General features: G+C 33.3%; 1 protein-coding gene across 1 annotated transcript in view; it reads right to left on the reverse strand.

Annotated features, from left to right (window-relative positions):
• Positions 1–15,372, reverse strand: part of LOC149772685 (short-chain specific acyl-CoA dehydrogenase, mitochondrial-like) — a 40,819-nt gene extending 25,447 nt beyond the window's left edge. Inside the window, exons 1-4 of the mRNA XM_089947496.1 lie at positions 15,249–15,372; positions 9,827–9,978; positions 8,577–8,726; positions 6,027–6,138 (exon numbers count right to left, since the gene is read on the reverse strand). Of these exons, the coding sequence (XP_089803622.1) occupies positions 6,027–6,138; positions 8,577–8,726; positions 9,827–9,978; positions 15,249–15,306 (472 nt within the window). The 5' untranslated portion in view covers positions 15,307–15,372. The remainder of the gene's footprint in view (positions 1–6,026; positions 6,139–8,576; positions 8,727–9,826; positions 9,979–15,248) is intronic.
• Positions 15,373–18,750: the final 3,378 nt, after the last annotated feature.

The following is an 18,750-nucleotide window of genomic DNA, read 5'->3' on the forward strand; positions in this document are numbered from 1 at the left end:
TCCTGCATCATTCCCATCACCTGAAATAAATCATGTACACATAACGTGCTACATACTCATGACTAATGAAAAGATACACATAACTCAATCCTGCATCACTCCCATCACCTGAAATAAATCATGTACACATAGCGTGCTACATACTCATGACTAATGAAAAGATACACATAACTCAATCCTGCATCATTCCCATCACCTGAAATAAATCATATACATATAACATGTTACATACTCATGACTAATGAAAAGATACACATAACTCAATCCTGCATCATTCCCATCACCTGAAATAAATCATGTACATATAAAGTGCTACATACTCATGACTAATGAAAAGATACACATAACTCAATCCTGCATCACTCCCATCACCTGAAATAAATCATGTACATATAAAGTGCTACATACTCATGACTAATGAAAAGATACACATAACTCAATCCTGCATCATTCCCATCACCTGAAATAAATCATGTACATATAAAGTGCTACATACTCATGACTAATGAAAAGATACACATAACTCAATCCTGCATCACTCCCATCACCTGAAATAAATCATGTACATATAATGTGTTACATACTCATGACTAATGAAAAGATACACATAACTCAATCCTGCATCATTCCCATCACCTGAAATAAATCATGTACACATAACGTGCTACATACTCATGACTAATGAAAAGATACACATAACTCAATCCTGCATCACTCCCATCACCTGAAATAAATCATATACATATAACATGTTACATACTCATGACTAATGAAAAGATACACATAACTCAATCCTGCATCATTCCCATCACCTGAAATAAATCATGTACACATAACGTGCTACATACTCATGACTAATGAAAAGATACACATAACTCAATCCTGCATCACTCCCATCACCTGAAATAAATCATATACATATAACATGTTACATACTCATGACTAATGAAAAGATACACATAACTCAATCCTGCATCATTCCCATCACCTGAAATAAATCATGTACACATAACGTGCTACATACTCATGACTAATGAAAAGATACACATAACTCAATCCTGCATCACTCCCATCACCTGAAATAAATCATATACATATAACATGTTACATACTCATGACTAATGAAAAGATACACATAACTCAATCCTGCATCATTCCCATCACCTGAAATAAATCATGTACACATAACGTGCTACATACTCATGACTAATGAAAAGATACACATAACTCAATCCTGCATCACTCCCATCACCTGAAATAAATCATGTACACATAACGTGCTACATACTCATGACTAATGAAAATATATGCATAACTCAATCCTAAATCACTCCATTACCTGAAATAAATCATATACATATAGCATGCTACATACACATGACTAATGAAAAGATGCACATAACTCAATCCTGCATACCAAAGAAAAAAGTTATCTACCTTACTGAATTGATATCACTTTTGTCAACAATAGAAATATGTGTTGTGTGCAGCTCTTGTATGAAGAAACATAGAGTCATCATTACATTGGTCAGCTGGACATTTGCATGCCATATAGCTTCCAACCAATCCAAAAAAAAGCCATTTCTTTTGTTAAATTTTCTTTCTTGAAAATTGTTTTGTCATATTGCCTTGATGTCTACAGTGTGGTAGTTATAGTGATGTCTAGCACTGGGATATCATGCCACAGACATGTAGCATCATGTCCCACCCAGTCACGTTATCCTACCACTAAGACATCCAGTTATAACACTAACCTCTTAATTGCTAAGCACCTAGCAAGGCAGCTGTTAGTACCAGTTTTATAAATCTTTGGTGTGACTTGGCCAGGATTTGAACCCGCAATCTCCTGCATCCAAGGCAGATGATCTAACCACTAGGCCACCAGAATAGATTTGCATCTACTAGTATATGACAATTGCAACATAGAAATCATGTATTTCTCTGCTGAAATATGTATCTCATTTAATCAATATTTCTTTAACAATAAGTAATCTCTTTTTCAACCCTTGTATATGGCCTTTTCAAAAACTATCTTTTCTACCCAAGCAGCTTCAGAACTGCACTTCTTACTTACAAACCATAACCAATTATCTCTCAGTAACAGTCCAAATATTTTCCACTTATTACTTGCATGGTATGTAATTTTACATTAGACTGAACAGAGATCATTAAACCAACACAAATTTAACTCCTTTATACCTTTTAAGCAAGCTGCATAAATTAAAAAAAAAGCAACAACATCTGCACTGGTTACCTATGTAGCAGTTGTAACATTGTTCATTGGTGAGGCATCAGTCAAGTAAAACTTGATTTTGGCAAATAATCTGGTAATAAAGTGCTAAGATGTCTGTAAAGTTATTTACGTTAAACAAGGTTCCAAATTTTGTCTGCCTTTACCACAATGGACTGTTCTAAATTATGTCAGTTTTCTGTTCCTGTCAAATTTTCTTCATCTGATATATATTATATGCATGAGGTAGTGATATCTGATTTCTGACAAATGTTTCATTTCAACATGTAGATTGAATAACACATGCAGTAATTCCTCCAAAGTGCTTCTTCTTGAGTTATTTAAGTAAAATGTTTTAACTACTTATAAAACTCTGGAAAAAATTAAGGATAACTTAAAAAATTGAGTTAGCTCATGTTTATGTTGACATTAAAATTTAGAGACATTTTTTTAATTTGTCATGGGACAAGAAATGTACTAAAGCTCAAGCTTATAATTATATATAATTACCAGCCTTTTGAAATTTTGAATGCGTGACTCTGTCCCTAGACTGTGATAATTATATACAATTACCAGCCTTTTGAAATTTTGAATGCATGACTCTGTCCCTAGACTGTGATAATTATATATAATTACCAGCTTTTTGAAATTCTGAATGTGTGACTCTATCCCTAGACTGTGATAATTATATATAATTACCAGCCTTTTGAAATTTTGAATGCGTGACTCTGTCCCTAGACTGTGATAATTATATATAATTACCAGCCTTTTGAAATTTGGAATGCGTGACTCTGTCCGTAGACTGTGATCTCACCTACATCACAGTTTCTGACTGTAAAGGGTGTATGGATACACTTTGAGGTGCAAGGTTCACAATACATTTTGTCCACATTTTTAAGTGCCTCATCTACATGTGTTAAATGCCAAGATAATGTGAGTGTTGATCAAAGCCAACAACAAAAACAGACACATCGCAGAAAAATGTCATGTTTTATTGGTATTGATGAAGTAGATACTATTTCTGAAAACAAATGAAGGTGCAACTAAAGTAGGAATAAATAAATAAATGTACAGATAAATAAATACTACATCATTTATTTAAAATGATACTGTCTAAAGTATCCATGATTTTCAACTGAACTACTGTCTAAATTTCAATTTGAAATAATATACAAAATCTCCCAAACATGTATTTGTGCATACAAAATACTGCGTGATTGCCATTATAAAGCCAAAAATATAATAAATTAAATGATCAAACATTCTTAACAGGAACTTAAAAAGCTTGGCCATGAATATCATATTTAACAAAAAAATTATTTATTTTTTAAATAATACAGACTATTCTTCTAAATGTCATCATTTGACATGTCATTTTTGACTAATGTTATGTATATTTAATTTGTATTATTTTTTGGGCTTTTCTTAATGATTGTATATAATGTATATCTGTATTTTGTACTTGAACTTGTCCAAAATCAAGTTCATGGTGTACCTGACCAGTAACATTTCTTTTGTAAACAACGTAATTAATAGCTAAATATTTCTCTAAGAGTACAGGTTAAATATTCAGACCATTATATTTGGAAGTAAACATGTTCATCTGGATCTGAGTCTTGGACATTGTTCTTCATTTGGAAATTCGTGAACTTGTTGACAACTTTTAATGTTTCACAGAGGAGGCTGACCTACATTCAGGCTCTACTATCACACCATAGTTTTTATCTAATATTGTTTACTTGAAAAATTACTCATTCTTGCCTTAACATCTTGAAGCAGAATAAGTCTTATTTTTTTTCTTCAGTTTTTCATTTGGGTGGATTTATTTATTCAAATTATCATTTACTTGGGCTAGAACATTAATTTGGAATTACAGTGAATTCAGACAATGGCATATCTGGATTATATTATGATGATACATCAAGAGACTGTTAGCACATCATCACAATCCAGGCCAATGGCAAATTAGTGCATTAGAAACTACAGGCACATTAACACATTCAATATCAGAATTTATTAGGAATACTGCTGGAATTCAATTGGAACATTTTACATTTGTACTTGTAATAGAACGCTGATTACTACTTGGGATTTAATTCAAAATATTATAAGTTCTTTTTTTAGTTTTCACTTTATAAACTTGGGAAATATATTATCTACTGAATTTTACAAAACTTGTTGATTTTGGCTCTTGTCTGTTGCATAGTTTAAGACCATAGAGTTGTGACACTAATGGAAAGAAACACAATTAGATTTAATCCACTCAACTTTCCAATCTGGTTATGTTGACCTACCAATAAGTCAAGTCCAACTGTATACAACATACATCCTGATATGCCATAGCATAATGAGGAAGCATATTAGGGTCAACGTTGTTTTTTCTACTAATGCACACATACCAAACCATGGCGAGGAAAAAGTGTAAACCAAGCGGACAAAAAGAGTAATCCGAGCAGAAAAAGAGTAATCCACATATAACACGATAAAAATTCAATGAGCATATGTACAAAATGATTTATTTATCCCTCTGGACTTTTAATATCAATTATGCTTCAAGTTTTCGTACATAAGACTTCGAGCTTTAAAAAGCAACAGACTCTCATACTGCATTTCAAAACACTTTGTACCAGCTGAAACTATAAATGTTTTGCACACCAGTAGAGCACTAAGTGTTGGGTTATTACAGAGCCTGGATCTAAATTCAGTTTTACTTTTGTTAACAATACTGAACAATCTCTCACAGTCAGCATTAGAATGGTAAGGAACCAATATTCCTTTCATAACCTGACAAAGAAGAGGAAATTTATAAAACAAGCTAATTCAAGGTTTCTTTGTTTTACCACCATGACCAATATTAAAAAATCCTTTCCACACAGCCTGCAAGGGGCGTGAAGCTGCCTTAGAATGGAACGCTGTAATATGTAGTTCATGTATTCATCTCTGAATCTTTGTTTCATCTTTTCTAATCCTTCTGTGAAATTATTTGAAAAACATATTTGCTATAACACATGCTCAACTAGAATAAATCCAACTTGACTTTTAGTGCCAAATACCTACAGACTGGTTCTGTACCAGTTATCAATTTCAACAAAGACTCTGCGAGCAAAGATTACAAGTTAGAAAACCAGTCTGTTCTCTCCTAACTAAGCCATACAGCTGCTGTAGATAGAAACCGAGGTCAAAAGTTTGAAAGTATAACCAGCCTACTTCTTGGAAATAGGGCAACTGCTATAAATAGAACATAATACTGTTAGAAAAATTCATGTAAGTCTAGGACCAGCATACTCTTATGTTGTGAATACACAGAAGCCATCTTTTCTAGAATACAGTCTGTGGAATTTATGGGATGTTAATAAAAATGAGAAAACAAATTAATAATATTTTTGGGATGGGGTAAACCAAAAACGTGTAATCTGAATACATTTATGTGTAAAGTGTAATTTAGTGGAAAAAAGCATAATGATTAAGCCAAAAGCATAATGGTTGGCATGTATGATTATGCAATGGCAGATCTGGGTCTGTGCAGTTTTGCAGTTGGACCCGACTTACGTGTGAATATAAATGATGACTATTCTAAAAACTGAATATAAATGGCGACTATTCTAAAAACTGAATTAAATTCTTTTCAAAACAATGAAGTCTCATGAAATATTTCTTAACTTTTATGATGATGTTGCCTATATATCATTTCTGCTGACAAAAAGATTATGGGACAAAAGTCTTTTAGGAATACAATCTTATGTACTTTATAAAAAAAAAAAAAAACATGTATATCCAATTAAAATATCTATCATACCAGGTTCACTAAGAGCAAAACAACCAACTCTGTCCCCATGAAGAAATGGCTTAAGGAATTTTTCTTTCTGTTGCTGTGTTGCATATTTCTGGACTGGACCTAGGTAAAGAGACTGAAAGTAAACAAAAAGAGAAACAAAATTATATAGATGTAAAACATGTATATGTCCAAATGTTGGCAAAAGATTAAGTATAAAAAAAAGTCTAAATGATCATGAAAAGTCTATAACAGCATGAAATTGTAATCAGGTGATCTACATATGCATAATACCAAGGATACCAAGCTATTCCACCTCAAGCTCTTTCATCATCCTAACAAGATTTTTGTCAAAAAAGTCCAGTTCTAAAAGGTTTAAACAAGAGGCATGATATCAAACACACAGCTTATGAAACTTAACAGTTGGCCTTTTCACTATGCAGTATAACACAGTACCGTATGAAACATAACAGTTGGCCTTTTCACTATGCAGTTTAACACAGTACCGTATGAAACTTAACAGTTGGCCTTTTCACTATGCAGTATAACACAGTACCGTAAGAAACTTAACAGTTGGCCTTTTCACTATGCAGTATAACACAGTACCGTAAGAAACTTAACAGTTGGCCTTTTCACTATGCAGTATAACACAGTACCGTATGAAACTTAACAGTTGGCCTTTTCACTATGCAGTATAACACAGTACCGTATGAAACTTAACAGTTGGCCTTTTCACTATGCAGTATAACACAGTACCGTATGAAACTTAACAGCTGGCCTTTTCACTATGCAGTATAACACAGTACCGTATGAAACTTAACAGTTGGCCTTTTCACTATGCAGTATAACACAGTACCGTATGAAACTTAACAGTTGGCCTTTTCACTATGCAGTATAACACAGTACCGTATGAAACTTAACAGTTGGCCTTTTCACTATGCAGTATAACACATTACCGTAAGAACACATCCTATGTTAGCTAACTCCCAAACTTTATATCATGCTGAAGTTAACATCTGTGCAATATATATCATACTGAATTCAAGGATTGTGCGACGTATATAATGCTGAATTTAAGGATTGTGCAATATATATATATAATGCTGAAGTTAAGGACTGTGCAACATATATCATACTGAATTTAAGGATTGTGCAATATATATCATACTGAATTTAAAGATTGTGTGATGCATATCATGCTGAAATTAAGGACTGTGCAATATATATATATATATATATATAATGCTGAATTTAAGGATTGTGCAATATATACTGAATTTAAGGATTGTGCAATATATATATATATATAATGCTGAATTTAAGGAATGTGCAACATATATCATACTGAATTTAAAGATTGTGCAATATATAAAATGCTGAATTTAAAGATTGTGCAATATATATATGTATATATATACTTTCCAAATTTGCTGATCTGACTTATAGGCCGGCAAATATGGTACTAAGAATGGCTCTCACAAAGTTGCTTAGTTCACAAACATATCAGGACCCTCAATGAAAAAGAGCCAAACACAATTTTCGATCTTGGAAAGACGTCAGATTTTGACTTTAAGGATGATCATCCAAAATACAATCAGGATCAAATTGCCAACCAATTTTAAACACTGTGGAAGAAAGCAACGGTCAGATCATCTATCAACTACACTTTTCTATTTTATTATCAATGTGTCTTTTTTACATGGTACATATGGCCTAACATGAAAATAGCTCATGCTGACAAAATTACTAAACTGCTTGCAGCTAATCTGGTCATTGTAACAATAGTTGACTAAAAAAAATGGGAAACAATAAACCGGGGAACCTGGCTGTGAACACCCTTTCCATAAAATATCTCCTCCATACTAAAAGGTTCCAAAAACATTCAAGTCCAAAAGACTTCAATGTTTTGAGTGAATTTCAGATTCTTGAATGTAATGGTCTGCTTACATTCCTGATACATCAAAATGGCATTGTCCAGAACTGCTTAGAATAATTCACAATAGTCCAAGAATATTATTTTAGTCCAATGTGCAGTTTGTAGTTCCAATGAATAATCTAAAAAAATGTTTCCTCTCAGATAATATCTGAATACGTGTGCAGACTGATATTACAACAAAAACATAAGAAATAAGACTGTCTAAAACTATCCAGCTCCACATAAGTTTATACAAGGTGTGAAAACACATTTTGCTACTACTATCTTCGTGACCTTTTGCAAATATCACACATCGTAAAAAAATCTACCTGACCTAACCCACCCAATGCAAAATTTTCGACCATCTCAATCACCATGTCAATTGCTTAGCTGTGATGGTTGCCATTTCCTCTGACCAATGAATGCACAAATCACATGCATGGTGTGAATAATACCATGTACAATTAAAATATATGTAAGGCAATTAAAGGCACCTAAATGGCATCTAAACACTTAATCCTGCCCACTGTTGCTGATGCCTGCCATTAAAGAAAGCAACACATTTACATTTAAAAGTGAAATTAACCCAGTGTTGCACAGAACTCTTCTACAGGTAACACATGAACACTTAAGGATAAACAAAATGTGCAAAATCTTACATTGTTGACACTCATAATGACTCCCGTGGATGCACATCCTCTACTTATTTCCTCCATGGCTATGGCATAAGCCAAATAATCTAGTCCTGTTCCCCCTTCCTTCTCTGGTACATCAACACATAGCAGGCCTAACTCACCAAGCTTCTGTACCTGGTTTGAAATTGATCATGAATCATAATCAATAATGGATCAACAACAATTATACTGTCAGAATTTGAAGAAAACGATTTACTTACTCACAGTTGTTCTGAATAATAATGCTATGTTACACCATTATCAATGTCAACCCAAAACCATGCTTATCTGAAATCCAGATGTAAATTTTTGGGAACCTACACAGCTTATCCATAATGGATAACATATCGATCAATAGTAAAAATCTTTTATATTATCAAACTCTTAATACATCTTATTAGCCTCTACATACCTGTTCACAGTCAATAATAGAAAGTTTAATTATAGTCCAATAAGAATTAGTGATTTATGCACATTCAAAATCCTTGAATTCCTTCAAGATTTATGGCCAAAGCAGTAACAATACACAGGGGTTTTCCTTATTAATTACCAATACAGTTTCTCTTCATCTCTGCCACCATTTTCCACCTATTAATAGTCTGATTAAAAGGCTTCATGTTAACAGAAAATTTTGTTGTATTTTTTTTTACATTGAAAAAGAACATTCTATGTACCAGTCTATCCATATTATCTTAGATGCTTAAGTACTTTACCACCTACGTGAGCAAACAAAGAAAGCATCTGTTAATTTTTTTATCCCCCAAATTTTTAATTTTCCATAATTTCATCAATATAGTTTTGGATATGGAATTTAAAAAAAAATCATAATCTTCACAAATAAAGATTTGTTGGTCATCTATGTTCTCAGAAAACTGCTAATTATCATCATCAAAGTGAAAAGCATAAATGCAATAATTAATTAACAAACATAAATATCTGCTATGAAGTTATTTTTTTCTCAATCAATTGATGACCATACTGACTGTAGTTGTTGCATTTGCAGTGTGAATTTCTTAAATTTCCACAGGATTGCAGTTCTGCATTTATCTTTAAATACATGTGCCAAATTTTGCAAGTTCAAATCTTTTCATGCAGTTATTTTAAGCAATGCACAAAAAACTAAAAATAACAATGAAAATGCGATTTTCAGACATGGAGGATTCAAAACCAAGTTTAAACAAAACCTACACATTTGATGTTTAAAAGAATACCAACACACCTATTTCTTGAATTACCTGTTCTCTGGGATAAATGTGCTCCTTATCTAGTTTGCCTGCTATGGGAACTAGTTCATTATTAGCAAAATCTCGACAAGTCTTTTTCAGCATTTGATGAGTATCTGGAAGGTTGATCAATCCAGACAGACATCGAAACTTATGTACATGGCCTGTGAATAAAATCATGCATAACTTTCAATCCTTTTTCATACAATATATTAGTGTACAAAATATGTTTATAATACTAAGCTAATTACCAGCAGGAGAGAGAAAGCAGGGATAAAGCCATTTTAAATATCTAGATTTATAATTCATTTTTAAACCCTTCTCACACTACCCTCATATTTGTTGCAAGATCGGAAACCTTCATTTTCATCTACTCATCCACCAGAAACACCTATACCAAATACAACCACTTTCCTTTAATTGCGATGCACAGGTTCACCTATACCACTAGTTAAGCAATTCCTTCTAATTCCACCAGAAACACCTATACCAAATACAACCACTTTCCTTTAATTGCGATGCACAGGTTCACCTATACCACTAGCTAAGCAATTCCTTCTAATTCCACCTACAAGAACTGACAGACACATGCAAAGAAGAGCAGTTATATTATAATCACACACTACGGAAATAACTTAAGAATTGATGAGGAACTGACATGCATCACACAAAAATAAGAAGGGTTTCAGCTCTTTCACGGTATAAGACCCAGATTTATTTTTCTAAAGGATGCATGTAAAAATAACACATACATCTGTCTAAACTTCTTACCTCCAGGACACTTTATTGAGCTGGGGCATTTGTCACACATCATAAGATTAAATTAATAAGGTGCAACAATGTAGCACCAATCTCCTATTTCATCCATGTTTAATTCTACTTGACTCTGCAACATTTTAAGATGCCATTAAAAAACATGCATTGCAACTAGGCCCATAACTGTCAAAGAATGACAATATCATAGAAATGTAGATTAATCAAAATTTGATCTATACCATATTAGGACTTTACAAACACACCTGCATGATGGCTGTGACAAGCTAAAATGCAATAAGGGTAACTTCAAGCTTACATGGCCATGCAGACAAGGTAAAAAAATATTGTGAGAGTGGATGGAGGTCATGGTCAGATTATCATACTTTATTGTTCCCATCACACGACATACATCAATACTTTTATTTAGCATTTATAACTACCACATCCTTCTATTACATAAATGCCTTTCATCTATATGATCCTTTATTTTGTACGATATGCTGTTAAAGTCAATCCATTTTGTAGTCAATATCAGTCAATTTCACATTTTCTGGCACAGACATAATACAGTGAATATTTACAATTTCAAGCATGTTTTGACAAACAGGGAATCAATATTGATATTTTAACCATAAATATGTGTACTTTCAAGTACCAATAATCTAGCCATTAAACTGTGAGCTTCAAAATGATCTGCACTTACCAGCTTTAAATAACTGGCTTTGCATATTCAACAATATTTTATTAATTGCTGAACAACGTAGCACATGAAAAGCAATCCTTAGTTTGTCAAGAAGGAAGAAAAAGGCCACTCTGTAATACATTAATGTGTCAGATTCAAAGAATGATCTGTTTACATTTCCAATCATTAATGTGTCAGATTCAAAGCATGATATGTTTGCATTTCCATTGATTAATGTGTCAGATTCAAAGCATGATATGTTCACATTTCCAATTATTAATGTGTCAGATTCAAAGCATGATATGTTTACATTTCCATTGATTAATGTGTCATATTCAAAGCATGATATGTTTACATTTCCATTGATTAATGTGTCAGATTCAAAGTATGATATGTTTACATTTCCATTAATTAATGTGTCAGATTCAAAGCATGATATGTTCACATTTCCATTGATTAATGTATCAGATTCAAAGCATGATATGTTTACATTTCCAAACTCGGATCCAGTATCCTTAAATGGAAAACTTGGTTAAAAATGGGAATAGTCTTAGATGATGCAACAGTAAAATTTAAGAAGACGATAAACACCTTTACATGTTCCTACATAGCTATGATGCTGTAGCTTCTCTTTGGTTGAGGCTTTGACCGAATCCTATACCTTACGATGAAGCAAAAAACCTACTGCCAAAGACAAAAAGTTGACTGACCTTAAATTATATTACCTAAGGAGAGTTATGTTTTTCAGGATGTTTAACTAATGATAAAGTTGTTAAACATACTGGCATAACAATAAATTATATTGGAACGTTTACATTAACTGTACCTTGTCTACTATGAGAGATAACACAAGATTCTCATGGTAAATCGATTTCAAATTAAGGCTTGCTATGCAATATTTGGATATTCTACAAGTTATTCAATGCATATCATATTACTACATTCTGTTTACATTTCCAAATAAGGAGGCAATGTCCTTACATGGCACAGAAAAAGAGGCTAAAAACAGAAGTAGTTATCTATTGAACTAATACGGCAGAAATATCAAAAGAAAAAAATAAAATAAAGAAGGTCACATGTACTTCAACAATGATAGGCAGTAATTCTGGCATTAGAAATGAGGAATATTTAATTTCCTTTAGTATTTCTGTGGAACATTTTCAAAATCTGTTTATAGTGGGCTGAAAAAGCATCGAGTGCTAATCACACAAGGCTTTTCCATTGATACTCATAGGTTCATGTTAGCACCCCATCCATGAAGTTGGGAATAATAATATTAGCACTAGTTTCTATGATGAAATTTCACAATCTCACCCTAAATAATTTGATTTGTTTAAGGACAGATATGCAATATCTTTTAAGCTTTCAGACAATATGCTGAAAAAGCACCTTGTGAGAATCACACATGGCAGCTCCTTTGGGGCATATACTCCATCGCTGTATTATCGCGGGTGCTTTTTTATCACAACAAACAAGATTTGCCAAATAATTCTGAACACATGCCCTCTGTCAATTGTTTACAGAGGTAAAGCTGAAGGCAGGATACATGCAAATCACGTCAGAACACAATTTCCTCAAAAATGTCAACAGTTTTATTAAGTCGACATTGAAAAACAATGATCACTTTTTTGTAAAGTGCATACAATTTCATTTATCACTGTATACAGAACTCTTGTCAAACTTACTATATCTGCATTGGTCTTAATTACAAAGTATACTCAGTGCTGTTGTTGTTGTTGTAGGGTTTAACGCCATTTTTCAGCGCAAGATAGGCCATATATGGCGGCCAGTATAACTGGTGGAGGAAGAACCCTGGAAAACCCAGGAAAGAACCACCAACCCACGAGAAGCTACTGGCAGGCTTTCCCACGTACCCACACTAGTATACTCAGTGTATCATCTGTGTTTGATGATAGTGATGTATATATCCGTACAAGGTTACACCTGGAATTTCATTCAACAGTAGCCAAGAGGAACCAAAACTGACAAAACATTGCATATGATCCTACTTATCATACAAAACTAGGAAAACAATAAGTTAAACTTTTTTAAAATCAGTAATATTTCAATAATAATAATATTTCAATAATAATAATATTATTAATAGATTCATTAATATCTTTATATTTCTTTGCCTACATTGCATTTAAAATTTATGTCAACTTAAATAACATTTTTTAGAATTTAAACTGTTGTTATTCATGGATTTCAACTTTAATTATATTTGTGTATTTGATTTAATGATTGGATCTTTTTGGTTTTGTTGAAATATTCAGCCAGTCCAAATACAGACAGTCATTCTTATCGGTAAGTTGCAATTTATGTTTATTAGAAAAAGCGCATGCGAACATACCATATTTAGGCAATTACTGCAATAATATAGAGTTGGTCCCCTTTGGTACAATAATCTGAGTCAGCCATCATATGCTGCTTTATTTACATTTACAGGCTTCAATTCACAGAGTTTGTTTATAGGAACTGATAGAGAGAAAGGCATAGAAACTATACAAATGGTAACCATGCAGCAATAGCAAACGGTTTTAATATGTACCGATCATAAGTAGGGCTGTCAACAGGTACTCGGGTACCCGACCGTATTGAAAAACCCGGGTATTGAAACGCAAACGCGGGTATCCGTAAAAAAAAAATCGCCACACTCGCCAACCACTTCAAACAGGTGTGACAGCTATGGCTTTAATTAGAAACCAGATCCCTGCTTAATATAAATAAATAATACATCAGAGAGTCTGTTTGGATTAATAAAATTCATTGGCATTGTGCAACAGGACAAACCGTTATCCCCGAGGCATTATATACCAAGGTTAAAACATAGCATTGTTCTACAGGTAATAAACCTCTTTGTAGATGATAAATATTGATTGTGGGTGCTAAATGATCGGTACATTGCGTGCTCTTTTAATGAAATCCAGATGGATACCTTTGATTTCCGAACACACAGGTCGAAGAAATCCCACAATTTATATTATGAACAATTATCACCTAGACACCTTGAAATCTTCGTACACACACACACAAAGACGGTTTTAACGCATTACTCTTGACATGTGGTAAAGCTGCTTTACACGCATGCGTGGGTAATTCAAATCTACGGTCAAAAGCCGATGAATAAACGTGGTCTGTTCTAACAAGGACTTATACTTCAAAAAAAGGTGAGTGTTCTAAAGGATTTAACGCGGCTGATCACAGTGATCATTAAAAGTTGGATTATACCTACCATCTGTGTACAAAGGTCATTCTAAATAAATTTATTAATTAAAAGCGTGCGGTCAGATCATTCGCAGCTACATCGGTGCGGACGCATCAGACCGAGTAGTGCATTACACGGTTAGCCTCTATCGCCATATAAAATATTAAAGAAATGGGGATAACAATTAGTTGGTCTACGGTTGTACATGTCATTCATGTGCTAACGGGTACCCGGGTACCCGTTAAATTTCGCAACGGGTACCCGGGTTGGTTTTTCGTAATTTTTGACAGCCCTAATCATAAGTACCTTGATAATACAGCTTTCCAGGCTATATGTACTGTTCTGTACCCCGTCCATATGGAGGGAGGCGTTCTATTATATTACTGCTGAGAAAATGCCGAGTAAAAAATCTGCAAACATAAAGCACTACAAACTTCACATACGCCACCACAATCATGTATTTTGCGTATCCGATTTTACAGTGTGTAGGTTGGAGATGGGATATATCTGAGAAATATACTGAAGGATGGCTGGTGTCGCAACATCCTTTTTTTTTTCTTAAAGCGTGGGTACAACGTTAACGTTTATATATGTCAGCGGGCACGTTTATTACAATGTAATTTAAATCCAACCCTTACTCAGTACCGTCGTTATGAAATATGACCTTAGAACATTTGTTATTATAGTGAATATTATCCATTCTGACTGGATAAATTGGCACGAAATAAACTCTATATTGAAAGTACTACAAATACTTCCTAAAAAGTGGACAAAAGCACTCAAATTACATGGAGTAATGTGCACTTTGCATTTAGTAAGTCGTAACAGTTGTCGCAGGGCTGCCATTTTTGTGGATTATCGTCTAAAAAGCAGACTGCCGAAAAATGAAAGTTTGTATAATAGAAGCAATAATTAGGAAACCAGACTTAATCACTCAATCGGGTATTTTCGATGCTATCCCGTCTAAATCTTAACTCGGCCTCCGTTTTGTCATACGGATAATAGGAATTTTCAACATATCCGGCAGTACATTCTTCTCTAAAATAGAAATTAAAAGAGAACAGAAAATTTCATTAAAACGGCATTATTTGTAATAAGTCTTCATACAGAAGTTGAAAGGCAATTAAGGACCCTTATTTAAATGTATTGTCCTAATAAAAGTTGTGAGTTAAATATAAATCCTTGTGTAATCATTATGCACATCTCTAAAAGGACACACGCTATTTTTTGGGAGGTTGGGTGAAGGTTTTGTTGGGGTTTTTTTCTTCTTTTTTTAAGCTTAGTAGTTTCATGTCACTACAGAAATGTCTTTCTGAGGGACAGAAACTGAAATCGTAATATGACAAAGTTGTGCAAGAATGTCAGTAATGTTGAGCCGTTAACTTCTGACCAATACGTTTCAAGACGGACAGTTACTTTCAAAGCTTTCCTGCAGAGACTTTTTACATCTTAAACGAACTGCAGCTGATGATCAACGTCAATTCCAAACAGTTATAAAGTTTTATCAACTTTTCTTTCAAGTTTATGATAACACTGCTCGCTGTCTTCTTACTGTACTTGACGTTTAACTTACAGATTCAGATGCTAGTTAAAGATATGTTTTAGGTCTCTAAACACTATTCGGAGACCGAGGTGTTAATGAAAACCGAAGAGATTGTTGAAATTAATTTTTGAAAATAAAATCTAATATATACGAAGCTATTTAGGAAATGGAATCAAAGAACAATATAAAGGAACATTATTGTGCAAAAATCGATGGCTTTATTTAATTGAAAATTTAGTCTTCATGTTGCCGAATCCAACAACGAGTGTAATAAATAGAATTGGCGAAATACTAACATGGAATAATGGTTCTGATAAAAAAATGGACATCAATAATTAATCATAAATTAGAAGAATGGGCATTTTATATGAAACATCATCATCTAAAGTCCCTGAAAATATATTGGGTAAAGCATTAATCACTCTGAATGGAATAATATAAAAGATTATTTTCTCCACAAATAAGAGTTGTTATATTACACATTAAACATTTGGCAAATATCGGAATTATCACCAACACCGCCCAAATCCCCCATTCCCCCAAGCAGCAGAGGAGGTGAAAAGACCTTTTTCTGAATCGTCATTTTTGAAAAATAAAACCACATACGAAGAAAAAAAAATTAAGGTCAATAACGCCAAACCGAAGCCTCTAACTTACCGAGAGTTTCTTTAATTGGATTAGTTTTTTGTTACTTTATCGTTGTCGTTTGTGTTTTTCTCAATTTGCATGCTCGTTTTCGTTTACCCGCCGGATGTTTCATTGAGGTCGCACCCTTTCTGCTGCTACAAATGTGAGTAGTTGAATCATTAATATATCAATAATGGAATATTACACTAGTAGATTAACTCGAACAAAGATTAGAAGCAATTAAAAGTATCTTACTGTTTGTGATGCTCTCAAACAAAAACTGCAGGAACAACAAGAAGCACAAGTTGAATATGCAGAATATAAAGAACGATTTTTTAAACCTGTTACGAAGATTACTGAAAGAATTGCAGAAGCTACTGAAGGTCTTCTTCCATCAATAAGACAAACTGCTGAGCAAACTGCAAAGATAGCAAAAAGAATTATCAAACAAAAATGATTTTAAAATATCTTCCAACTGAAATAGCTGCTGCCCCCCCCCCCCCAGATGAAGAAATACTTAAAGGTATTAGTGAAATAAAAAAATATATTGCATCCAAACCTAAAGTACAAAAAAGAAAATGTTTAATTGATTAAAAAAATGAGAACTTCTGTTATTGAACAATTTAAAAATATTAAAGAAAAAGATTTGCCATGGGAGGTATTGGAAGCTCTATTTGAAAATAACTAAATTTTTAAAATCTAATTATGCTGCTGTAAATGATGTTACTTTCGTTAAGTGGGTGTATCGTATATATTGCGATAAAGGACAAGCCAGAGATAATGATCTAAAATATAGAAGGTTTGTTAATGAAATAAAAAGACTTTATGTTAATACACTGGAACAAATTTCTCAACAAAGACCGTTCCCACCGCAACCTCCTAAGCAAGAACCTCCATATCAACTTCCTCAACCGCAACAACAAATAGAACGACAAAAACAAAAATCACAAAAACCACAATCTCTTTCACAAATTTTCTCGATCACAACAACAGAAATCAGAATCTCCTAAAGAACCTGCAGAACTAATTAATATTAAAAATAGATTTACGGCTAAAGGCATTGATCTTATCAACAAAAAAAAAATAATTAAAATATGATGATGCAGTAAAAATTGCCGCATGGGGAAAGAATGAAACAGCAAAATATGCAAAACCTAATTTTGTTGGATCTTGGCAAAATGAAGATCATTGGATTAAAGATATATATTCTATACTCAAAAATAGACCTTTCAATGTTGACCGTGATTATCGTGAATTTTTATGTGATGTAAAAAGACAACAAGAAGAAGGTGTACTTGAATTATTATTAACAAAAAAAGAAAACCTGCAAAAGAAAAATATATTATTGGTTCACTATTAAGCCCATATACTTCTGAAGAAGAATTTTATGATATAAAATCTGACACGTCTCCCGATGCTACTGGAAGTGGTTTTTCTACTCAAGGAAGTGGTCTTATTATTTGTTCTGACAGTGTTCTTGCCGATGTTGACCGACTAGAAATTCTGATCGGAGGAAAACGTGCAGAAAATAATTCTCCAGAAATTATTGATGAATTATCTGATATTTGTCGAAGATTATTTACAGGTGGTGTTTGGATCGTAACATTTATCATTCTCTCGTTAATGAAATTGCTGATGATTAACACATCGACTGAAAACAAATAATTAATCAACGTGTAATTTAAAACTGATTATACACACAGCTCAACGTGGGCCTGTATTAGTTAGGGTAGCAAACTCACGATTGGCAACTTACAAAGCGATTTACGGAGATGGACTTCGTGATGTTGTTCAGGGTTTATTTAAGAGAATAGCTCCAAAAGTAATACCGATTGCAAAACAATTAGGGATGAAAGCTACTGAAACTATTCGCGACAAAGGTATTGGTGATATTGCCGGTAAAGAATTTTCATCGATCAAAGAAAGACAGATGCAACAGATGTCCCTCTTAATACAGCATATGGAGCCGATGTTATAGTTAGTTTTGTTAACAATGGTATTACGGCGTTATTTGACCACGATACGTATATGATTGACGTAAGAAATATGGAAACAATTCAAAAAGACGTTATTGTTGCTACAACGACATTAAATTTAGCAAGATATTCAGATGATTGTAC

Source organism: Sinohyriopsis cumingii, unplaced genomic scaffold, assembly GCF_028554795.1.
Source record: "Sinohyriopsis cumingii isolate HCF-2022 unplaced genomic scaffold, ASM2855479v2 utg001276l, whole genome shotgun sequence".
Lineage (NCBI taxonomy): Eukaryota > Metazoa > Mollusca > Bivalvia > Unionida > Unionidae > Sinohyriopsis > Sinohyriopsis cumingii.